At 32.6% G+C, this 26,085-nt stretch overlaps 2 protein-coding genes and 1 long non-coding RNA gene across 4 annotated transcripts; 2 read left to right on the forward strand and 1 right to left on the reverse strand.

Moving 5' to 3' along the window:
- The first annotated feature begins 5,808 nt into the window (after window positions 1-5,808).
- Window positions 5,809-10,083, forward strand: LOC140989320 (probable alpha,alpha-trehalose-phosphate synthase [UDP-forming] 9). Of its 2 annotated transcripts, none has more exons than XM_073458514.1 (4): window positions 5,809-6,078; window positions 6,887-8,975; window positions 9,083-9,350; window positions 9,439-10,083. In XM_073458514.1, exons 2-4 carry the CDS (start codon window positions 6,991-6,993, stop codon window positions 9,763-9,765), a joined length of 2,580 nt encoding a protein of 859 aa, XP_073314615.1. In that variant the 5' UTR covers window positions 5,809-6,078; window positions 6,887-6,990; the 3' UTR covers window positions 9,766-10,083. The 2 variants fall into 2 exon arrangements, with proteins under 2 accessions (XP_073314615.1, XP_073314614.1); XM_073458513.1 differs by having other exon boundaries at window positions 5,809-5,998.
- Window positions 10,084-14,282: 4,199 nt separating this feature from the next.
- On the forward strand, window positions 14,283-17,777 carry LOC140990292 (uncharacterized). Its single transcript, XM_073459903.1, has 7 exons — window positions 14,283-14,851; window positions 14,982-15,062; window positions 15,169-15,345; window positions 15,921-16,091; window positions 16,247-16,459; window positions 16,534-16,622; window positions 16,828-17,777. The coding sequence occupies exons 1-7, from the start codon at window positions 14,752-14,754 to the stop codon at window positions 17,473-17,475; spliced, it is 1,479 nt and encodes a 492-aa protein (XP_073316004.1). The 5' UTR covers window positions 14,283-14,751; the 3' UTR covers window positions 17,476-17,777.
- Window positions 17,778-19,443: 1,666 nt separating this feature from the next.
- Window positions 19,444-22,233, reverse strand: LOC140990404 (uncharacterized). Its single transcript, XR_012177647.1, has 3 exons — window positions 21,592-22,233; window positions 19,814-20,018; window positions 19,444-19,537 (listed from the first exon to the last, which is right to left on the reverse strand). It is a non-coding gene; the product is annotated as an uncharacterized lncRNA (long non-coding RNA).
- Window positions 22,234-26,085: the final 3,852 nt, after the last annotated feature.

The following is a 26,085-nucleotide window of genomic DNA, read 5'->3' on the forward strand; positions in this document are numbered from 1 at the left end:
TTTTTTTTTTTTTTTTAGTTTTTGCGTGTACTATTATATTCATTGTGGATGATTTTTAATTAATAATTTTGCCTTTCTATTTAAGTAGTCGAAAAAAATACACATATACAGTAGCCCCGGACCACCCATCCCAGTCGGACCACCCCGTCCACTGCTTCCGCCCCTGCCTCCGCCGATTGTGTATATAAATACATCAGATGTATTTATATACACAATTGATGTATTTATATACACAATCGGCGGAGGCAGCGGACGGGGTGGTTCGACTGGAATGGATGGTCTGGGGCTACTGTATATGTGTATTTTTTTTTAAAGGAAGATTCTTATCAAAGGTTTTCATCACGCTTGTCGAGGTACATTCATTGATACATTCGAGTTATTTCTTAATTTTTTCCACTTTTCCAACTAACGTTCTGATAACCTCGTTACTTAAAGTAACATAAAAAGTGCCATAATCTTTGATTAAATTTTTATGATTATTTGAAAATACATTTTCCCCGGATGGTTACTTTATATTTAAACATGACTCTCAACAAAATCATGTATGACAAACTCGCACGATAAAATATTGATAAGAGAAATCAAACTTATGATCATTAATAAAATATTTTTCTAGTTCACTAACTTATACATATTTAAAATACTAACTCCGAGTATTTTTTTCCTTATTATAATGCAAAATATAAAATAACACCAACAATAAATAATATCCGGCGAGGATCATGTAGAGATGAATAAGAAAGTATTCTGTTAGTTGTCCAACATTGGTTGGATAAAATACCTGAGAGTTATATATATGGAATTGAACAATCATCCCCCTTGAGCTAACTTTTGACGTTGAGTTAGGTTAAAGTATCAATCTTATCATGGTATCAAAGCACATGTTCCACCGTTATGTCTTAGACTGTCTATAGTTAGGTCACCCGTTCTGCCCATATTTGGATCATTTGTAAACTCCACGTTCCAGATGTTCATTCCTGGACATGAGGGTGCAGTGTTAGTTGTCTCACATCGATCGGATAAAATATCTGAGAGTTGCATACATAGATTTGGACAATACCATTGAGCTAACTTTTGGGGTTAAGTTAGGTCCAAGTCTCAATCTTAACATGATATCAGAGCTCAGGTTCCACCGTTATGTGTTGTACTGCCCATAGTTGGGCCACCTATTCTTCCCATAAATAGGTCATTTATAAACTTTACGCTCCAAATGTTCATTCTTGGGAGTGAGGAGGGTGTGTTAGTTGTTTTACATTGGTTGAATAAGAGTTACATAAATGGACTTGGACAATCCTCCCCTCTTGAGCTAATTTTTGGGTTGAGTTAGATCTAAGTTCCAATCTTAACATATTCGGAGTTGTCAACAAATTATAACGTATTGATGTGATATAAATTGTCAACTCTAACATGAAATAGTTACACACATTTATTTGGATGATCGAGTGAGTTTTAGTCTTGGTGTAAATCGTTGGTTTCGTAAGTGAAGTGAGATTAGGGATGCTCAACGTTGTGGAGCCTTGGGTCTCAATTCATTTACAATCAAATTTGAATTTTTGACTATTGGTCTAAATGAATTTGAGGTTCAAATTAAATTCAAAACTGATAAAATCACCTTTATGGATTTTGTTGTTATCATAATGTAATTTACAATAAATTTAACAAGAAAAAACTAATTCAAATATTATTTTAAAAATAAAATATTATGTGAGCTCAAGTAGGTTTTTTATCCCCTTGAGCTCAATTGGTAGTTGGAAGGCAAAGACATTAAAACCCTAAATTTGTTGGAGATATTGCTTAAACAATTCAAAATCAATCCGAGCTCCTGTTTGTTACCTCGGCCAAACTCATATACTAGTTGACTCCCATCTCGGTAACGGCGGTTGCGTCGGCATGATTCACGACTGAGGACCGGAACCGAACATAGTTTTGGAGATTCAGAGCGACTCAAGGTTGAAATCTGACTTTTGCTAAAATTTCTTTTGAATAATGACTTTTTTGTAAAGTTTCTGATTTAAAAAAATGTCAACGAATAAACTAGTGTTTGGTCTCTTCATGTATGCGACATTTTCGATGGAACAGGCAGTTGACTACATAAATTTAACTAAACTAAAATAGATATATTGGACAGTAAAATATGTGAAAAAAATAATGAAATTAATTAAAATAGTAGTAAACTAAATATAGAAATAAACCTCAAATTGCCGAATTAAGCATGTATAAATAAGATCAATATAATTTAATGAAGCCAAATTGTCAACCATGATAATAAAAATACGAAAATAATAAAGTCAAATACACTATTGTTAGCTTAAATCAATAACTATAACAACTAATAGTATATAGATCGTCGCCAAAATACTAAGTACGACGACGCATGAAATAAGAATTAGGTGAACTAGGTGATACTATTCAAAATAGATAATACGGGATATGATTTATTTATTTTAAAAAGAGTAAATTTTGTATGTAATATTTTAATAAAATATTAAGAAATGTTGTAATTTGGGTTATGTAAATTTATCTAGTTGTGATTTTGATATTTAATTATGTTGTTAAGTTTCAGTTTTAGTACGTTATTCTTTGTATTTTTTAAGCTTTAGCCGTTTTTTACTGATATGTTGCTGATTCGACTCTGATATGATGCTCACGAGTCACGTGTATAGCTCCACAATCAATGGTCCCGATAGGTAAAAAACTAAAATGACAAAAATTGAAAACATTAAAAAAAATTAATGCTTTTACTCCTAAAATTTAGAAATATTAAATATCTAAAATGCACATGAATCAATTAATTAATAAATGTTAATTAATAATTCCGTAAAGAGAAATGTATGCATGAATAACGTGAGCGGATAGCATTAAACAATTTACATTTTCTTCATAATCATAAATCAGAGCACATGGCGGGGCTAGGCACAACGAGCAATGACTCGATTTAATAATAATTTCATTTCTTTTTTTTCAAAAAGTAATTACTTTTATCTCGATTATATATATTTGCTTGTCTATCATGGTTGATCTGAAATGAGAGATTTCGGTCTCTTCACGACAGTGAGAGTCGTGAATTGAAAATTTCATCAAGTAGTGTATCATGTCTAATAGATAATTATAGGAACGATACGAAATATTACCTGATTAAACGTCATTTGCCTCATTTTCTTTTTTCAAAGCAGTGGTAAGCGAAGTCGGTTGATCACTTAATATTATATGTGGATGCTAGGTCTCCAGAATCGGGAAGTCAATGTGGTATCAGGGGAGAAATTCGCAATCACGAGGGTCTAGTAGGATACTGCCGAAACCTGGATCTATATTCCTCGACGAATTGTCAGCAATCCGACAAGGCCTCAAGATAATACCGGACAAAGGCTTCCAAAAAGTATTTATTACATCTGATTCACTATTCGTAGTGCAAGCAGTCCCCAGCCATTGATTGATTCGAGTTATGATAGATTAAGCACTTCATAGACTAATTCAATTATATATGCTATAGTTATAATATAGTTTTTAATGTTATGAGAACAACTAATTTTGAATCGAATATGTTTCCCTGCACTACCTTGCACATCTACACACGACATATAAATATATTTTTTAAAAACTCCTTAAAAATTAGATGGTCATTTCATTGGGTACGTATGATATGTATGAACCTTAGAAAAAAAATTAAAAAAATTAAAAATAAAAAATAAAAATATTTTTATATTTAAATAAAAATACACCAATTTATGAAATTAAAATGATAGGAAATTATATTAAAAAATAAATGTGGGCTAGATGATATTTTTACAATTATTAAAAAAAAAAAACATTATCAACCTATCAAAAAGTTAGGGATTTTAATAAATAGGATTTTTGAAATTATTATATATTCTGTGATATTATAAATTTGTCGTGCTATCTTATCACTTCACACACACAACAAATATATATATTTTTTACTCTCTTTCTTTATATTATCCGAATGTACGTGCGTGTGCAACAATATATTTAATTTATTCTTAAAGACAACATTTAATTTATTTAATTATACAAGATAATATACTTTCTTCTTCTGTTTTTTTTATTACTTAGAAGCGACAAAAATATATTGATAGAACTCTACACAAGACAATTTACAATAATCACTAACCAGCTAGCTAACATGGAGGAATAATTTTTTATATATATATTTAAAGAGCTAAACTATTATATTTCGTTAATGTTTCACATGCAATTTTTTAATAATTTTTTTAGAAAATAAAAGAGTGAAACATTTATATATTGCACATATATATTCTCCACCGGGATTATTTAAATAAATTTCATTTTTTTAAAAGTAAATTTTGAATATATTTATGTTATATACACTTAACGTGTAACCTCCATTGCTAGTTTATACATAAGCTTAGTATAATAGGCGTCATAAATGAAACTTAAATACAAATCAACACGAGAAATAAAAGTTAGTTCACAATATATTAAAAATGAAAGTATGTTTCTTGATAAACTATCTTCATATTTATATCGATGAGATAAGTCGACTCAGTACATATCAACAGTGAAAAATAATAATTTAAATATAAAAAAATAATATTTTTCATAGATTGGGTCGAATCGGAAATCTATCCAATAAAATTGATGTAATAATATATTAACATGTTAATATTTTTAGGGATTTATGTTATTTATAATTTTTACAGGGTTGACGCAATTATTAAACCCAAAAAAAATAATCGAGCTATTTTTCGTTTGAGTACTAGTTTTTAAAGCAGCTTATTTGGTAAAATAAATTTCTCAATTGATCGACATTTCAATCAGCTATAGTCATTTGATTAAAAACAAAATAAATAATGCTAAACGAAATCTTAGATTGTGGGGTAAAAAATGGATTTTGTGGCCAATTTTTATTTTATTCTTTTCTTGGAGTTGATAAAAATAAAAAATTGGAAGTACTGTTGATTTGCGTAACTAAATCTGACCTAAATTATTATCCAATTAAAATATTCAAGAAAGGACTACTTCCATACCTTTTTTCAATAAAAAAATGTGTATAATGAAGGATAATATTCTTTATTACTTGGGCCATCAAGTCATTTTCTAGCTGGTACGGATTGCAATTATGCCCTTAAAGCATCCTTCATTAATGGTTAAATTTACATTTATTATTATACAAAAACTCTTATGAGTCCTTGTCACCATATAATTTTTTCATATTGATACTCGATCCAATCCAATTTATGATAAATTATTATTTTTATGTAAAAAATTTTATTTTTCAATGTAGTTATGAACCAGATCAAGATATCTCACAAATATAAAATAATAAGACTGTATAACAAAAAATCTGCTATTATTATTATTATTATTTAAACTATGGTTTTTTCATATCCGGAAAAAATTCAACATAAATAACAGAAGGAGGAAGTGGCCCTTCCCATAAGATCAGGCAAGAAAATAAATTATCTAATTTATTTGATTATCTAATTATCTGAAATACACACAAAAACAAAAGTAATATAATATAACATTTTAAAAAAATAAATTAAATCTTCATGAAATAAAATATAAATTATTATATTAAAGTTTAAAATGGCAAAATGGTTAATATACTACAACCGCGGGGGCTAATCTAAAAGGGGAGACGTGGCAGAAAAAACTCGAAAGTGAAAACCCTAAACTGCGGTTGTTGATATTACTGAACCACAGTTAAGCTCCGCCTCGTCTCTATCCTCTTCTTTCCCACCAAATTTCCACCTCATTTCTCTTTATTTTGTATTTAAATATTCCTATAATCCACGCTCTTGTACGATTCGCTTGGGGTGCTTGTACATTTGGTTTATCCCATTCGCATTAATTATCTCTATCCTTTTCCATCCAAAAGCACAAAATCTGACTCTCTCTCTAGGAAACCATATCCATCTGTACAAATTCCTCATTTTAATTCTCTCTCTCTCGAAAACTCTCCGAGGAAAGCAATTGAGAAACGTTTCTTCCGTGCTGACGAGTATTCGGATCGCATGTAAGTACTTTCACTCTGTTTTTCGGTTTCATGTGTGAATCAATCGGGATGAGGAACAAGAGTGGGGTGATGGAGGATAGGTTTGTCCGGTGTTTCTTTTTTTCTTTTTTTGTTTATAGCATTTATGACGGAGAATTGAAGTAACTTGGTTGATTTTGTTAAAAAAAATTTGTTTTAAATCTTTGTTAATTTTCCTCCTTTTTTTTTTACTGGATTTTAAGCTTCGTGTGAAAGATTAAAAGTTGATAGATGAAAGTTGTATTTTCTACATGCTCGCTTTATCATTAAGTGTTGTTACTTTTGTAGCTTTTACTAAAGTTGTGTTTCTGGTAAATCTCGCGATTCTACATCGTATTTTATTGACTCATAATCGTTTTATGTTTTGGTGAGATTTGAAATTCTTTGCTGCAATCATGTGCTATGATTCTGCACGCTGATTGTGCTGGAAGATGTGTCGATTGTTGTTCTTCTACTTCGTCGACGGCACGTATATTCCGTTGCGGTGGTTGTGTTTTTGCTAGAAGGAAGATTTTGTAGAGTTCACCACGTAGCTTGCGTAGTTTCACATTCTTAATTGTTCAAAAACTGTTTTCTTCGAGTTATCTATTTACTTCCTGGTGGATTTTGGACTCACCTGGCATTTGCATATGAAAATGAAGATGATTTCGTATACGTTCATGAAAGTGATGTCCGTGGGTATGTAAGTTGCTCTTCGGTTTAATTTTATTTACTGCCGTGGTCATTTCGGTTTTCGTTGATCTGTTTGATAGCTTGCATATACTCACATGATGATTAGCACATGATGATTAGTTGGAGTAAACGTATCTGTGCGAAATGAAGGTGCTGCCCTCGAATAAAATTGTGTATCTGAATTTTCTATTTATGCAGGCTTGTGGATGTTTCTATTGAGATCACTTATTCCAAGTCTTGTAAAGCAGTTTCTTGGAAATCAGGATCTGAAAAGTTAAAGTTACATCGACATATCTATTGCTATGATGGCTTCAAGGTCGTGTGGGAATTTCTTCGACTTGGCTTCTGAAGAATTACTGAATGTTCCTCAAACTCCTAGAGGTCTTCCAAGGGTAATGACTCTTCCTGGTGTCATATCTGATGGTAATGGGAACAGTGACGCGGAGTCAGACAGCACATCATCTGTTTGCCGCGAGAGGAAAATTATAGTGGCAAACATGTTACCTTTGCATGCTCAGAAGGACAATGGGACTGGTAACTGGAGTTTTAGTTTGGATGAAGATTCTCTTTTGTTACAATTGAAAGATGGATTTACTCGCGATACTGAGGTTATATATGTGGGATCTCTCAAAGTTGAAATAGAAGCCAAAGAGCAGGAGGAAATTGCACAAAGGCTTCTAGACGATTTCAACTGTGTGCCCACTTTTCTTCCGCAAGATATCCATAGAAAATTCTACCATGGTTTCTGTAAGCAACAACTCTGGCCTCTATTCCACTACATGCTACCTATGTGCCCAGATCATGGAGATCGCTTTGACAGACAGCTGTGGCAGGCCTACGTGTCTGCAAATAAGAGCTTTGCTGACAAGGTCATGGAAGTAGTCAATCCCGAAGATGATTTCATCTGGATTCATGATTATCATCTCATGGTGCTACCTACATTTCTAAGGAAGCGTTACAATAGAATCAAACTTGGGTTTTTTCTTCACAGTCCATTTCCTTCGTCAGAGATATACAGAACATTGCCTGTTAGAGATGAAATTCTGAAAGGATTATTAAATTCTGATTTAATTGGTTTTCATACATTTGACTATGCCCGTCACTTCCTCTCATGTTGTGGTAGAATGCTAGGCTTGGACTATGAATCTAAAAGAGGCCACATTGGACTTGATTATTTTGGCCGCACAGTGTATATAAAAATCCTCCCAGTAGGTATACACATGGGTAGGCTGGAATCTGTGCTGAATTTACCTTCTACATGTAACAAAGTCAAAGAGATCAGAGAGCAGTTCCAGGACAAGAAGTTGATTCTTGGTGTAGATGACATGGATATATTCAAAGGCATCAGTCTTAAGTTGCTTGCTTTTGAACAACTCCTGCAGCAGCATCGGGAGTTTCAAGGAAAACTAGTTTTGATTCAAATAGTGAATCCTGCTAGGAGCTCTGGGAAAGATGTTCAGGAAGCCAAAAAGGAAACTTACTCTACTGTAAAAAGAATAAATGAGGTTTTTGGCTACCCTGGTTATGCACCCGTAATTTTGATCGATCGTCATGCTTCTCGCAGTGAGAAGAGTGCTTATTATGCTATGGCGGAATGTTGCATAGTTAATGCTGTTAGGGATGGTATGAACTTGGTCCCTTACAAGTATGTAGTCTGCAGGCAGGGTTCTTCTGGTATGGATGAAGCAATGGGTACGAAAACAGATTCTCCTAGGACAAGCATGCTTGTTGTGTCAGAGTTTGTTGGATGTTCACCTTCTCTGAGTGGAGCAATTAGGGTGAATCCATGGGATATCGATGCCGTGGCCGAGGCTCTGAATATGGCAATTACCATTCCCGATGCAGAAAAGCAACTGCGGCATGAGAAACACTACCGTTACGTTAGTTCTCATGATATAGCTTATTGGGCTCGTAGTTTCATACAGGATTTGGAGAGAGCGTGCAAGGATCATTATGATAAGCGTTGCTGGGGTATTGGATTAGGTCTCAGTTTCAGAGTTATTTCACTTTCCCCTAGTTTTAGGAAGTTATCCGTGGATCACATAGTTTCGGCGTATAAAAGGACTAGTAGAAGGGCGATATTCCTGGACTATGATGGTACCGTTGTTCCTCAATCCTCCATGGTCAAATCTCCCACTCCTGATGTGGTGACTGTGCTTGATGCTCTGTGTAATGATCCAAATAACACGGTGTTTATCGTTAGCGGGAGAGGCAGGGCGTCACTCAGTGATTGGCTTGCCCCATGTGAGAAATTGGGACTTGCTGCTGAACATGGATACTTTATAAGGTATATTTTCAGATAGTTTTTGGACTTCACTTTTGTAGATTCATTTCTGATCTTTTTGATGCCTGCCTTTTTTCAACGAATTGAAGGTCAATTTATTCTTTATTTAGGTCAAGCAGCACCTCTGATTGGGAAGCTTTAGCTTCTGATCTTGATTGGAAAAAGATAGTCGAGCCAATTATGAAACAATACACAGAAGCAACTGATGGATCTTATATGGAAATTAAAGAGAGTGCATTGGTGTGGCACCATCAGGATGCAGATCCTGACTTCGGATCCTGCCAAGCCAAGGAACTTTTGGTGCACTTGGAAAATGTTCTTGCAAACGAGCCGGTTGTTGTTCGGAGGGGACAGCATATTGTCGAAGTAAAACCACAAGTATGACACCCCTGTCCCTTGCTTCTCACGATAAAAAAATGTCCAGTCAGGTTCACACATGATTTAACTAATTATTCTTGATTTGCAGGGAGTGACCAAAGGTTTGGTTGCGGAGAAGGTGATCTCCATGATGGTTAATGATGGCAAAGCTCCAAATTTCGTGATGTGTATTGGTGATGATAGATCGGATGAAGATATGTTCGAGAGCATACTAAGCACGGTTTCTAATCCGACCCTTCCTGTAGCTCCAGAAATATTTGCTTGCACTGTTGGGCAGAAACCAAGCAAGGCTAAATATTATCTTGATGACACTGCGGATGTTGTGAAACTGCTTCGGGGACTTGCCAATTCTTCTAATCCAAAGCCTAGACAGCATAGTGCACGCTTCCAGGTCGAGTTTGATAATGGCTTCTAATAAAGTTTTGGTTCTTCAAATTTGACACCTGCTTATGTGAATTTTTTTCGCCGGCAAAGAGGTGGGACATAATCTTAACTTCGAATAGGATGTGGATGATGGGGTGAGTGGGCCTTTAAGGCGATCTTACTACGATGCGGTCAGATCGTATATTCCAAATGATGTTTTGCATCAAGTTGTTTCATGTACATAGATGAGTGACTTGAAAATTTAAAATAATTTTTAAAATATAATTCACACGTCATTCATATAAATACATGAAACATGAAAGGAAGTAATTTTATGGAGGAGAAGATTCAGAGTGGACTGGTATCTTCTTGTGTTTGCCGGTGGGGTGTGTAAATCTTTACTAAAAGAAAGAGCCTTTTGGGGAAAAAATTCCCTCGAAATTCAGCTTGGCAAATGTTGGAGATGGTGACAAGGAAGGCTTCATTGTGTTTTGTATAGTTGAACAACTAATTTAAAATGTAATGTTTGTTTGATTCATGATCTTTGCTGATCTACTTGGCTCTCAAGATTTCCTCACATCACGTGTGCATGTATACCTTCATTCAATTTCATACAAACACGCGCATGTGCGCACGAGCACACACCCCTCAAAAGATATATTGAGTTATTTATGTCTCTTATGTAAAATGTGTATGTTGTGTGTTGTCTCACATTGATCGGATAAAATACATGTGAGTTGTATATATGGACTTGGACAATTTTTTCCCCGTGAGCTAGCTTTTAGGGTTGAGTTAGGTCCAAATCTCAATCTTAACATGGTATCAGAGCTTAGGTTAAAACGTTATGTGTTGGACTTTTTATAGTTAGGCTACCCGTTCTGCCCATAGTTGAGTCATTTGTGAACTTCACGCTCCACCAGATGTTCATTCCTAGGCGTGAGGAGTGTGTTAGTTGTCTCACATCGGTTGGATAAAATACTTGAGAGTTGCATATATGGACTTGGACAATCTTATTATCTTGAGCTAGTTTTTGAGGTTGAGTTAGGTCTAAGTTCCAATCTTAACATGGTATCAGAGCTCATGTTCCACTGTTATGTGTTGGATTGTCTATAATTGAGACATCCGTTCGGCCCATAATTGGGTCATTTGTAAACTTCATGCTCTATATGTTCATTCTTAGATGTGAGAATGGTGTGTTAGTTGTCCCACATCAATGAGATAAAATACTTGGAGTTGTATATATGGATTTGGATAATCATCTCTCCGTGAGCTAACTTTTGGGATTGAGTTAGGTCCAAGTCTTAATCTTAATATATGGTTTATAAAATTCCAACAGTATGTGTGTGTTCATATTGTTTAATGATTGATTGTTATAAGGGATCATGATTTAATAATTGAATTTAAAAATCCGATTTATTATGGATTAAGTTAATTTAAACATTTGTACCCAAAAAAAAAAATAGACTGGTGCGATGTGTATGGTGTTAGACTATGAAATTGAATAAATATTATTATTTAGTAATTATACGATAAATTATAACTATTTTTTCTGTAGGAAAGTGTTTTTAGATTGGATTCAATGTACATAGATCGAATGTTATAAATTCCAAAGACTGGATTGTTTGTGAATCTAGCAATCTTGAAATAAAATGGATTTACTGTTTGGTAAAGTTTTGATTTTGATTTTCCGTCGTGGTTTTGATTCACGGTGGAAAAAGAAGACAGTGGAGTCTACGAGCTTGTTTAGATATTGGAGAACGTTCTTAGAGAAAATATGTTTGATTATAAAATTTGTTTTAAAAAACACTTAAAAAAGTTTTTTTAGAAGCTATAATTTCTGAATTTTTGGCTTATGTTTCTGATAAAAAATAAAAAAAACCTCTTTTCAACATTTATATATATATATATATTTTAAAATCATTTATGTTTTTATAAATAAATTGAACTTATTTAAATGTTTTTTAAGCTACTATTTATGTTTCCAAACTCACATTGTATAATTTTTTTTACTATTTATGTTTCCAAACTCACATTGTATAATTTTTTTTAAAAAAAATGAAAATGTAGTATAAAGGTTATTCTAAAATGTAGTATAAAATTTTTTGATTGATGAGTCGGGGTAAAGTTAGGGTGTCAACGAACCGAATCAAGACGACTATGACGAAAATTTGAAAGCTCGAATTAGTTATATTCGAGTTTGATTTCGATTTGAATTTCGAAAATTTTAAAATTTTTTACTCGAATTAGGTTTGAATTAAAACTTGAGTTCGGCTCAGAAAGATTCGAACATTTTCGTGAACTATTTGAATTATTACTTGAAAATAATTACTCGAAAATCTCAAAATTTAATTTATTTAACATATAATTACATTATATTAATAAAATACTAAAGTTCTTGAACGTCACACAATATATAAAACAAAATAATTTTACCTTGAATTCGGCTAGGAAAAAAATTCGAACATGTTCGAATTTAGATTTGATAAAGTCGAATATATATCAAATATTTTTTAAATCGACTCCAAAATCTCGCGATCAAGCTCGATTAATACTATTTCAAAGCCTTAAAGGGACTGATGTAGCTGGTGCTCTAGTTACGCATAGAATGGTGTGGGCTTATTAACCCAGTTATTGGCAAGAACCCGCAATAATATTTCATCCCAAAATATTTTTTAATTGAAGCCCAAACGTAATCTCGGCTAGGTTTATTCGGTACGAAGAGAGATAATTTTCAGACAATGTAAAGTCTAGATAAGCGAGAATATTGAGGTAAAACTCTTTTGAAAATAAACCAACGCTAAAATCGAGCATGTATTGGTGAAAATTAATTCTTTTTAAATAGATATAAACAACATAATCAATAAAACCAAAAGCTAGAGTATCTCGATTATAGTTAAGTCCTATTTAAAAAAAATCTAACATCATTCAAATCTTTTCTCACATCAAATGTCTATGTTCAATAAGATTCGTCTATCATTCAAAACCTAAAGGTTATTATTACTTTTTTTTATATATAATTTTTGAAAAAGAAACTGGGTCTGAGAATTCTGTGAAATCGACCATTCTACTAATTATTCTTCAATTCCCAAATAAATTGCTCTTGAAACTTTGTTACTGTTTTATTTAATCGGTACTGTGTCAAGAAAGGAGCCACTACCTTTGACGAGTGGTCAAATTAATGTACTTTAAATAACCAAAATTAAATATATTTCATATAATTTTATAAGATTGGGATATTTTTCGAATGAAATCATGATAAACTTTAATAAACCCAAATTGAAAAGTGTGGTGGATCCATGAGTTTTTCTTTCATATCGCAAACGAGGGAAAAATTTACATTCGAGTTGGGACTGGAAAGATTAGTTTGTTATAATTGGATTTAACACTCAATATCTCGTTTAAAAAAAACGAAATTTTAATGTCAAACAAATTATAAATTATTACCTAAAACTAGTATTTTTAGAAACACAATTTTATGTAATTCCATTTCCACCTTTAATCATGATCTTGAGAATATCGATGTCGAACTTTGCTCATTGCTTTTTGGGATAATAATGTTATGGAATCAAAGTGGAAATAATATATTACCTCCTACGTTATCATATCGTTGTCTTCAGGCTTTTAAAAAAACTTATCATTTTATTTTTTTGAAAAAAACTTATTAATTACTAAGAGAAATATTAAAACGGTCTCTTGCCCATAAAAAAAATATTTGTTTTAGGTTGATGTTATTTATGTTACATGTTTTTTTAATCACTATAGAACTCGCAGCCGTTATTTTTTTGTACGTCATTGGTAAAACTCTAGACTAACACGATTATTTTTAAAATATGTTAATAAGGTAAACCGCACTGTTAAATTATCCAAATATTGTTGTTTCGCTTCCTCGTCATCTTGAAATGAAGCGACTTTGTTGGACACTTTCATGGATTAATTGCGGTTCGGAGCTGCCTGTTATTTTACTTTATATAAAACAATGGTTATTTTATTTTATTCATATTTTTAAAGATCACAGCTTGATTTTAATTTTTAACATTTCTCTTGTTTCAATTTGTGACAACTTTTGATCTCAGCCCATATTTATAACATGTCTCAATTATAATTATGTTGTCTGTGACCCCGTATCACATATTACAGTACCACACTTGGCCAATTGCCCTAAATTATTATGACAAAGAAAGAGCAAAGCTTTACGAATCTAAAATCTTGGATGGATGATTTTGAAATCAATGTATTTTGATTATATTTTTATTGTTATTAATGAAACAATAGATTAAATTCTAAATTTATGTATTAGTTTTTTACATAAAATACAAAAATAAATTTGAATATATTTGAAATTTATAATCTGCAAAATTATTTATAAAATTAGATTACAAGCACACAATTTCTCTTTTATGTAACAAAAAAAAAAATATTTCAACCACTCATTCAAGAGATTAGATTTCACTTTCAGCCACCTTTTTTGTAATAAAATCACCCTTTACTCTAAAAGTATTTTCTGTTAAAACTTATGCTGTTGACAGCCATGAATTTGCTGTTTAAATATCCCATCATTATCATATTTTGCTAAGATATGATTTCACGCACCCCACTTCAACCCTGTTTTCTGATTATCAGTGTTGGATTTGTCAACTAAATTTGATGTTTTTAAACAGATTAGCGTAATCAATCACCATTTACTCAAAATCTTGTTTTGAGCAGAGGAGTTTTGATTGTGTTTTAATGGTGGGTGGGGGGGGGACTCCAAGCCACCATTTACGTAAACCCAAAACTAACTCTCGTCTCGCTTTCTTTTCTCTTTTTCTCTTATATTAAACATTTTATTTCACACCCGCTTCACTCTTCACTCACTGCCTCGCCCACACACACCAATACTTTTTTGCCTTTTATTCTCTGGTTCTTTTTATCAAAAGAATCTCAAACCCACAGACCCTTTTGTTTTTAGGGTTTAACTTTCGAGCAATGCGGCCTTTTGATCTCCATTTTTGAACATTTTTTGTAGTGCACTGTGTTTCTTGAACGAATGCTTTGAGACATGGCTTTTAAGATGGGGGAAAAAGTTCTGGCTTTGCTCTTCACCGTTGTTCTTCTTTTTGGTGGTGTGTACTCTGTTTCACTTACTGTCTCACCTGCCAGTAAGTAGTTTTCCTTTGCACATTTTGCTTGTATGTATATGTATTTCTATTGTGTTCTTTTAGATTCTTTCGTTTGATCACCTTTTTTTAGAAAAAATATTTGTAATTTCTTCTTTAACTGATTGGACAGGGATTGTTAATGGGTTTTTCTCGAATGCATTTTCCATGGCGATGAAACGGGTTTTATCACTCAAGGTCACCACTAAAGCAGGTAAAGATGAATTCATCGTTAGATTGAATGTTTCTTGAAATATTTTATTTTAATAAATTTTAGTTCATTAAATGCGAAAATCGGGATGATTTTGTGGTATTCGCAGCGATATCAGGACGTCCAATGATGAAATTTGAGAGTGGGTATAACGTGGAGACTGTCTTTGATGGCAGCAAGCTTGGCATTGAACCGTATGCTGTTGAAGCATTACCTGATGGAGACCTTCTAATTTTGGATTCAGCTAATAGCAATCTTTATAAGATTTCCTCTTCCTTGTCCCTTTGTAAGTTTGTAAAGTGGGATTCCCCTTTTATTGCGATTTATTGGTTAAATCACTCTAGCTAATTGTGTATATGTTGGTGCTTTCTTAGATCACGCGGTGCGGTTTTTGCCCTAGACTTTTCTACTTATATTAATATATTGATTTACCTATTGTTGGAAATCGAATGGAATTTTATACTTTTGTTCTAAATTAGATGTTGAATTGCTGATGTTGATAGTATGTTGGGCTCTTATCTCCACACATCTGTTGACAATGATATGCCAATACGGGTTAATTAGCTAAATTTGGTTTTTCATTTGTTTTGAAATGTTTTATATTACATACTTTTGGTCTAGCTCTGAATTGGGCGTATTTCATTTTTTGGATGTAGTATAGTAGAAGTCATTTGTGTGATAAGTTGGTGTTGTAAGATTTCTATGATATTAGATGACCCCATTATCTGTTTTTCGTGATATTCTAACACAGGGTTGATTGCTGGGAATTAACTCAACTTTTGAGATCTGATTCTTGCCCTTTTCGCAATGTCTCTCCTTGTTCCCCTTCACACCTACTAAATTTGGTAATATATATTACAGACAGCCGGCCAAAGTTGGTTTCAGGGTCTGCTGATGGATATTATGGCCACGTGGATGGAAAATTTAGGGAAGCAAAGATGAATCATCCTAAAGGTCTCACAGTTGATGACAGAGGAAACATTTATGTTGCGGACACGGACAATATGGCAATCAGAAAGATTAGTGATACAGGTGATTCTTTTTTATTTGTCATTTAGCCTATATAGAAGTATGGTTGTTTGTATAGTTACATTTATATATCGTTGCCTTGTTTTGGCGAGTGACATCAAGTCTAAAACATTTTTATTGGTTTTGAGTTGCAATTGTGGTCATCTTGCTTTCTCTAGGAGTCACAACCATTGCCGGAGGCAAACGGGGTCGTGGTGGTGGACATGTTGATGGACCGAGTGAAGATGCAAAATTTTCAAATGATTTTGATGTGATCTATATAGGGAGCAGTTGCTCTCTTCTCGTTATTGACCGCGGAAACAAGGCAGTTCGTGAAATACAACTCCATTTTGATGATTGTGCTTGTCAGTATGGAAGTGGTTTCCCCATAGGTAAGATACCTCAAACGTCACTCATTAATCTCAAGTACGTGCATAAAGTTATTTACAAAAGGGAATATCTGCAGGCATTGCAGTGCTTATAGCAGCTGGATTCTTTGGTTATATGCTAGCCCTGCTTCAACGAAGGGTTGGTTCGATTGTTTCTTCTCAAGATGTGAGTTGATTTTATGCTTCTCACGATAAATAATTTGTTTGACTGTTATTACATTCACTTCAACTACTTGAATATGACCGCTTTAACTAATATGTTGCACATTCATGCTTGAGTTTTACGACATCTAACTTCCGAAGGACTGACAGCTATTTTTATCTTTAGCCAGTCAATTATCCATACCTTTACCTTCTATTACTTGGATCAGGAAATTGTAGAAGCAAATGTTCCTCCCAATACATATCAGAAACCAAAGAAATCTGTGAAACGGCCTCCACTAATTCCAACAGAAGATGAGCAAGAAGAAAGCTTTCTAGGATCTGTTGGGAGACTGGTTGCCCAAACTGGAGCGTCTGCCGCTGAAATCATGGGAGGAGTGTTCACTGTGTTCCACAAGAATCTATCAAAACATCAAAGCCAAAATCAGTATCACCAACATCGAAAGTATTCCAATTCTTCGCCGTTGCAAGAGAGCTTTGTTATTCCAGATGAGGATGAGCCTCCTGCCATTGAAACTCGGACCCCTACTCCTCGGAAAACCTATGCCTTCATGTCCAAAGATTCTGAGAAAATGCAACAGCTTCGCCAAAGTCGTGCTTTCTATAGTGGGTGGGACGGAGACCTTCAGCAGCAGCAGCAAACAAAGAAGCAGCAACATCACCATCAATATCGTTCCTCTGCACCACAAACTTACTACGAACAGAGCTCTGAGAACACCAATGAGATTGTTTTTGGAGCAGTGCAAGAGCAAAATAAGCAGCAAGAAAACATGGTAATTAAGCCTCTCAACCATAGTTTTCCTGTTTATGATCATCGTAACATTCATTCTCGATTCAGCCATGGGTATGGACATTGATCTTTAGTGCACCTGTCTTTAATTTTTCAAGATTGCTTGTTGGTGGGATATATTAAAAGTTTGGGGTATAGCTAGCTGGGTGCTAATATTGTATTGCTACATCTTTGGAGATGGCGTCTGTTTGCTAGAGTAGGTTTCCTAGTGTAAAATTTACCTTATAGCAATATATATCTATTGTAGCTACTAAAAAGAAATGTTATCAAACCTATGTTTTTCGAAATGTACTAGTTTTCGGAAGTATGAGTTTGTGCCCTAAACAAATGTTATTGGTCCGATGTTTATAGTCAGAAACATTCAACTTTTATCTGACAGACAGGTTTCATGCGTTATGTTCTGGAATTGGCTTGATGTATCGGTTGCCGTTTAATAATGTGGGTGAATCAGGTGATCCATGTGTCATGGAAATGATTGTGCCCCTCTAGAGGTTCCATGGACAAAGACAAACATTTGATTCTTTACTTAACTTCTTGAAGGTGATTAGCTAACCACTGTTGCTAAATAATTTGGTAGTGCTGATATAAAATTAATATATCTGATCTGCAAAAAAGTTTTAACATATCAAGACAATTGATAGACATATTTCTATTAAATATCAACCCGAGAATGTGGGCACATTTCCTAAGGTACTGATCACATTTCTTTAATTTATCTCAGATTATCTAAACTTGTTCATCCTAGCTGCACTTGCACGTGATCAGTGTAAAAAGTTAGGGAATCATTGTTTGATTTCAGACAATGTTTGGGATTCATATTAAATCAAACAATGATTGGGATTCATATTGAAATTTGAGAAATCTAGTGAAAGAGATGTATCATTTCAACTGAGGCCTACCTAGAAAAATCCTATTCCAAGAAGCCAGAAAGGAGTCTGATCCAAGAGTTTGACATCATCCACCACAAACAAGTCCAATTTATTTTTATTAATTATTTTTTTCAGTTGAATGAAGAGTTTATTACAATTGAGTTTCAAATCCGATATGTTTTATTAATGTAGAAACTATTCAGAACCTCTAACCTCAAACATTGAAAAAAAAAAAAACTTTAATATTTGTTTAAGCTCGTTGTAGATAGAAATGGACTCAAATTTGTTAGCAACATAGACACAATTTTTACGTGTTAGCAGACGAGACTTTTGAATTCAACATAGTTTCAAGGGTATAGTTCCAATTTTCTGACAAAGACTCATGATTCCTAAAATTTGAAAATACAGTTTTCAAAGTGGATGATAAATCTGTGAAACAATGTATTTCCTCGAGTCGAAACAATTTTTAGAAATTGCAAAATTGGAAAAAGTTGATAAATCTGCAAGAATCGTAGGTGAGAGGTTACTCCATTATCCGATGTAATAGTGCGGTAAATATATTTTCTCAACTCAAAATTTACATTAGTTTGCATTTGGAATGGTGTATTTTAAATATATTTTTTAAATTTAAAGAAATAATATTGTAACTTTCAAATCAATTTCTTGTTTGTTTATATGATATTTCATGTTAATTTGGATAATTTCAAATCCATTCAATAATATTTTTATTTAAAATTTATTTTATTTGTAATACTATTGTATAAATAAGTAAAGTGTGGATTTAAGATTTGATACGTTGTCTTATTCTTTCGAACCACTTGCCAATGGTTGCCAAAAATGTTTAGTAACAACAATACCCAACTCCCATAAAACTGCTAGAAAAGATGCCTTCTGATTTCCAAACGACTATCTAAAATGATCGGAGTTATACTTCTGTATTTCGCACGATTCATTTGGCTGCAGAGATGCCATGAAATTAAGAATGTTATCTTTTCTTGAATGCGCTGCGACCCAAAATCTTTTTCCACCTCTTCAAGAACAAAATCGATTCCTCGGTGCTAGCCACCACAATATCGTGTAGTCTATAGAAAATAAGTGCCAAACATTTTATGCTATCGGACTAAAAATAAAAACATGTTAAGCATTTCGATGCCAGGGCTATGCTGTGCTTTGATATGGGTATCAACGGACCTCAAAAATAATCGGAAGATTTAATAAGCCAAGCAGCCTGAAGATTATGCTGGATAGTTAAATTCCAAGCTGATTTAGCAGAGAAAAAACCATGAGACTATGAATAACACACAAAAAATTGGTGTAGCACAGATATGTGATTCTATGCTACACGTTTGTAAAAAATATAGAAAATTTCAAAGGGAAATTGGTAAATCTCAGGGTCAAGAGAATACAAATTGAATAAAAGGTAGTTTCTATTTCTTCTATGGTATACAGTGTACAATAAATTATGAATACCTAATTAAGTTTTTGCAGCAATCACTCACTTTTAACTAAATTGTGCAGTATTCACTTGGTTGTTACCTCAAAAGGTTTGTTATACCCATCAGCTGATCAACTAAGCTCCTCTTTGGGAATATCCACTGCAGAAGCGTCCTCGAGGACAGGAAGGTACTTGCGCGTTAAATGCTTACGCCTCTGCAATTTCAACAAGGTAAGTATGCTATCTGTCTCAACAACACCGTATACTGCTTTAGTATACATGTTGCATGGAGCTTCATCAATAATCCTGCAATGTAGATAGACCTCCCTTGAGGGACACATTTTCAAAAAAAGTTCCTCCCTCGCTTTCAATAGATGGCAACCAATGCCTCTCCTGAATCATTTTTTATATGAAGATTCAGATAACACGAGAGTGATAAAAGTGTTAAATGCTTTTGGTGATCTAAGGACTGTCATGTACCACATTTTCAAATAAAAACTTACAGATTGAATTTAAGCAAGATAAAAAAGGAAGCTTTATGGCTGGACTAAGCCTGATTCTCTAGACATACTGGTGATGGTTAAGTATGAGCTTAAGCTTATGGATGATGAACATCTTATGTTGCTTTTGGAAACATGGAAAAAAATTTCTCCATAATATGTGAGTCGAATCCATGGATAAAGAAGATAGCTCATCAATTCAACCTATGAACCATTTATATTAGTTCAAAACATTTGAAATGAACATTTAAACTAAAGGGGTACCTGATCACATTCACACACTTTAACCCCACACATTATGTACATACACTGCAAGAACAGAGCCCTAATTTTATTAGCGGTAACTAAACTAAGTTTTTCTTTTGGGGGGAAACTTAGTCAACGAGATTTGATTTTTTTTTTTGGGCAGAAAGGGTGGAGCTCTCTTCCCCTACTGGAGCTCTCTGATAGAATGGGATTCACAGTTTCACATGCAATGCATAAACTCCTTCATTTTCATCCTTGCTAGCACTTTTCTCGCAAGAAGAAACTCTTCCGAATCAAACAGCTAAATTCAGACACCAGAATCTTGTTGGATAAACAGTGAGTAGTGAATGAAAGGAAATGAGCGTTGTCCCACTTTGGGAAATGAGCCAAGTATAGTCTTCTTCTTTATTAGCTCCAAGATTGAGCTAAGGGTTTGGGCCCCAAAAGACACCAGAATTTTTTGGAAGGAAGAAGATGTTGATAGGCTGGGTCTCGATGAAACATGCGTGCGGCCGTCAGGCCCGATGCGGTGAGGTCTTTTGACCGTATTAATTTATTTGGGAAATGATTTTTTAATAAAGACTACACTCATTCGGAAACACGTGTCCCTTAACCTATCACAGAAACCTTCGGTTCGGACCAAAAAGTGCGTCCGTCTGAGTTCGGATCAATCAGTACGTCCATCTAAAACGCTGTGTTTGATCTAGTGCGTCCCTGGGCCATTCAAAGCAAGTTGCATTCGTATCCACAAGGTTGTGCTCCTTCTATGCAACTGGTGGAAAGACTACAAATAATTCCTCCACCTGCATTGTTCACATTTTTTTCTTGCATCTTTGCTGCATTCTCCTCTCGTTTACTTTGTGTTTGGAAGTTCTGCATATTTCGTTCGCTGCTATCAAAAGTTGTTGTGTTGCATTATCTTGATTCGAAGTCGTCGTATCTTAGAGACGATTGTCGTCTACGTAGAGCACTATTATACGAACAATTTCGTATGGGGGATAAATGATTTATTCATTATGCTTCACATTATTCCAGATTAATTACAAATCTATCACTCGTAAAATAACTCAAAGTTTCGCCCCACCAGATCAAGAAACAGAACGAATCGTTTGAAGTAACAGGCTAGGAAACACCTTCGAAGCGGATTCCTCACTGCCATAATACAAATATATGGCGTGTTCTTGGAAGGAGTAGGCGTAGGAGGACTAGAATTATAGCCCTTTTTATCAAATGTCAATCCACAGTCCCAGCCAGTTCAAAATCCGCTTCCCATTTTCCCTATAAACTCAGAGAAGCGTTGCGCAATGAGGCATCATTTCCCTCCTCTCAATCAAGTAATTCTTCACCAAAAATTCAAGTAATTTCGCATACCCGTTAGGAATCACCATCGATTCCGCAAAAGACTCGGACAACAAAGTCGCAGTCATGTCCATTTCTTCTTCCCTCGTCACACAAACCCAAAGAAACCCAGACCGTTGCTGCAGGAGATAGAGAAGAAGAAGATGAGTTGGATGCTGAGAGGGATAGGGAGACATTGCAGCGGCTGTAATTGGGGAAGCTTAGAAAAGGTTGTTTTGGAAAATTAAGCTTCGCGGCGAAGGGGTTTTGGAGGTAGCGGCGGAGATGGCGTCCGGGCTGGGAGTTCAGAGGAATCGATACAGAAACTGTAGATGCCATTGCCGAAGTTGAAGCTGAAATGTGACAGGAAAGTTCAAGGTTCCATCGATCATGGAACTTTAGTTTTACCTGGGGTGACTTCAAATTACAAAATGTTATAGTTATTTTAAGGCACCCATGTAGCCCGAACATATATTTATATATGTTAGAAAAGTGCTCACACACCCGAGATTGGTAAAAACTGAGGGACGGACAATGCCCATGCGTCTAGACCGAGGGATAATCATGTGCACGTGAACAACTAAACCATTGAAAATATATATACAAAATTTGATAATATTTAAACGAATTAGTGCATGTCTAGTATCATTTATCAATTGATACAAATCAAATCACAAAACATATTTTCTTCTATCGAGTTTATATTTTATTTTATAATATTTTATATCTTGTGAAACGACCCAAAATCTGTGGCTTTGAGTAGTGCACTCTCGTACCGATTTTCATATAAACAACAAAGTAAATCATAGAATATCATAAAAGTCAATTAACGATAAGAATACTAACAAAAATAAATTTAAAAAAATCATAACACAGACAACCTCAATAAGAAGAAAAAGGGAGAACTCAAAGTTTAAAAATAATTTATTGGGTACAATAACAAAGAAATTGAAATATATACGAGTAACAAAAAGAATAAATCAATCTCAAATTAAATACTAACTCATTAAATTTTCCAATATTTTCTTCAAATAAAGAGAAGGCATCTTTTTAACGTTTTTATTTCTTTTATAGATATTTCACTCCTTTTTTTTAAAAATAACATAGAGGAGAAAATGGTGTCTCAAAATCATCATGAAAAATTCATTGAGAAAAAACCCTTAAGAAAAATAACTGTAAAAATATAATACGAAGTCATATACTTTTTCTTAAACCAAAGAAAAATTATTGATCACTGACAAAATTTATACGGAAACAACAAAACATACATTAACTTTGGATACAATTAAAATTTAGAATCATGAATAATAATTGAATTAGAACAAAATCGCATGCCAAAAATCTACTGAATGTTATCTTTTTTAACAATTTATCCATGTTTTTCGTCCACAAGAGGACTCCTAGTTCCAATCATCGTCTCATAATACTGCACATATGTAACATGTGATTTATGAAAAACATATATGCGTGCATCAACAATCATTCCAAGAGGCAGCAATTTTTTTTAGTCCACCTATTATTTGCACAACAAATAATACTACAAAAATAATAGAAACAAGCACATAAAAACTCAAATTCAAATATCTTCTATCAATCTAAGTAACAAATTTTGAATAGAGAATATATAATGTCGTAAAAAATTTTGAATATTGATTTACAGATTGAAGCTTGGAAATATATTTTCCTCAATAAATAAAAAATATTATGAGATAATAGGCAAAAGTGAAGAAAAATTTTAGCATTTTTAATATTTTCTAAGACTTCAAACTAAGTAGTCCAATCAAACAGAAAACATAAATTATGTATTTAAGAATTAACGAAATCTCACAAGAATAAGAAATTAAAAAATAACCATTTTTGTGGGACATTATGTTTTTTTCTCTCTCTATTTTCGTAAACAAACAAATCACATAAGCAATCCAAATATAACAACAATCCAATACAATATGATCAATACAAATAACATATAACAATAAAGCATGCTAACGCTATGAATCTAGGATAAAAAAACTAATGTCATTGGAAGAGCACAAACTGGTCAAAAGGAGCATATATTATTTAATAATATTTATTTAGAAGCATATATAAAAATTTGATCAAATAACTTAAAAATAGTGTTTGTATTTAAATCGCTTATATACAAATATTTTTTTTCAATCACGTATCTCTATTGACACAGAAATAGTGAAAATATCTCTATTTAAATGATATAAAGATGTTTTATATGATATTAATATTTATTAATAATTTATTTTATTTAATACGACTCATCTTCCTTACTATTATTGCCTTAATGTTAGTGATATTAACATTTTTTTAATGTATAACATTATGGTAGAGATTTTCCATGAATTTGACAGTATTGTATAAATTTAAAAAATTAAAATTAAATTTAAAAATAAAATTAAAATAATACTTAGCTTGATTGAGTTAGTACACTATCAATAACCATGTTAAATTAACATAGAAAATGTCTACGACTTTAATATTTATTAATATTTTTATTCAATCGATTCATCTCTCTTTGTCTTCTTATTATTACCTTAATATCGGTTATTAATATTTTTTAATGTATAATATTATTGTAGAGATTTTTTCCATGAATTTGACAGCAATGTATAAATTTAAGCAATTAAAACTAAATTTAAAATAATGATTAATTTGATTGAGTTAAGTACACTGTTAATGATCCTATTAAAGTAACATAGAAAATGATTTTAATATATAATATTATGGTAGAGATTTTTCATGAAGACGACGATGTATAAATTTAAGCAATTAAAATTAAATTTAAAAGTAAAATTAAAATAATAATTAGTTTTAGTGAGCTAAGTACGCTATTAACGACTCTATTAAACTAACATAGAAAATTACTTGAAGACATAAAACAAGAAAAAAAGGTAAAATATTTAGCTCACAAATGACCGACTCATCTCCCTTCGTCTTCCTATTAGTACCTTAATGTTAATAAAAATAACAATTTTTTTTAATAATGTATAATATTATGGTAGTGATTTTTCATGAATTTGATTGCAATGTATAAATTTAAGTAGTTAAAACTAAATTTAAAATTAAAATAATAATGAGTTAAGTACACTATTTAATGATTTTATTAAACTAACATAGAAAATGACTTAAAGAATCTCATGAAATGACAAATTGCAAAACGGACAAAAATATAAAATAGTAAGCTCACAAATGAAACTCATATATTTATAATAGTACATATCCCTTCGTCTTCTCATTAGTACCTTAATTTTAGTAAAATTAACATTTTTTTATTAACGTATAACATTATAGTAGAGATTTTTCACGAATTTGATTGCAATGTATAAAATTAATTAGTTAAATTGAAATTAAAATTAAAATAACAATGAGTTAAGTATTCTATTTAATTATCTCTATTAAACTAACATATAAAACGACTTAAAGAATCTAATGAATATGACAAATCGTAAAATGAACAAAAGAGTAAAATAACAAGTTCACAAATGAAACTCATATATTTATAATAGTAATAGTAATAGTAATAAATATAATTTATTTTTTAATTATATATAATTAATTTTTTAATTTGAATGAACAAATAAAATATAAATATAAGAATATTTATAACTATGTTAAACATTAAATAATTTGTATTACTTGATTGATTGAAAATTTTGAAAAGGAATGAGGGATTTACGAAAGAAAATTATAGAAAATAAAAATGGTAACATATTACTAAGAAGTTATTTAAATATTTATTTAAATATTTTATTAATATAAATCAAGTTATTTTTACGCCATAATTATATTCCACTCGAATATGAATTGAGATGCTAAGTTAATGCGTTTCTTATAAAGATGGAGGGATCGTACCATTGGAGCATTTTTTTCATGCTTTTTTCGGAAGTTTGGAGAAAGATGCGATCAATAGGATTTCACTAATCCTCCCTATGTATTTATAATATTAATTAAAATTAACTTTCAGAGTATCATTATTATACCAATTCAATTTAAAAACAATAAACTTTATTTTTAGAATTATTAAAAACTATTTCATTATCTATTTTTATACGGATAGCACACAATGCGTGTACCACTACCCGTTAGTGTGTATAATTGTACATTAAAACTCCAAATAGACAGTCTCACTTGTAAATTTTGTGAGACTGAACTCCTGTCAGACTCGACTCATGAAAATAATTTATGTTAAAAATATTAATTTTCACTCAATTATGAGTCGAGTCGATCCGTCTCACGGATATAAATAAGTGAGATCGTCCACAAAAGATATACTCATATAT

This window comes from Primulina huaijiensis, chromosome 12, assembly GCF_012295235.1.
Source record: "Primulina huaijiensis isolate GDHJ02 chromosome 12, ASM1229523v2, whole genome shotgun sequence".
Taxonomy (NCBI): Eukaryota; Viridiplantae; Streptophyta; class Magnoliopsida; order Lamiales; family Gesneriaceae; genus Primulina; species Primulina huaijiensis.

What these genes read in the sequence shown, in the direction of transcription:
- LOC140989320 (XM_073458514.1), top strand. Translation starts at nt 6,991, where the DNA reads ATGATGGCTTCAAGGTCGTGTGGGAATTTCTTCGACTTGGCTTCTGAA. An exon ending in GAACATGGATACTTTATAAG is followed by an intron (nt 8,976 to 9,082) that starts GTATATTTTCAG and finishes TTCTTTATTTAG; the next exon opens with GTCAAGCAGCACCTCTGATT. An exon ending in TTGTCGAAGTAAAACCACAA is followed by an intron (nt 9,351 to 9,438) that starts GTATGACACCCC and finishes CTTGATTTGCAG; the next exon opens with GGAGTGACCAAAGGTTTGGT.
- LOC140990292 (XM_073459903.1), top strand. Translation starts at nt 14,752, where the DNA reads ATGGCTTTTAAGATGGGGGAAAAAGTTCTGGCTTTGCTCTTCACCGTT. An exon ending in TTCCTCTTCCTTGTCCCTTT is followed by an intron (nt 15,346 to 15,920) that starts GTAAGTTTGTAA and finishes TATATATTACAG; the next exon opens with ACAGCCGGCCAAAGTTGGTT. An exon ending in CGATTGTTTCTTCTCAAGAT is followed by an intron (nt 16,623 to 16,827) that starts GTGAGTTGATTT and finishes TACTTGGATCAG; the next exon opens with GAAATTGTAGAAGCAAATGT.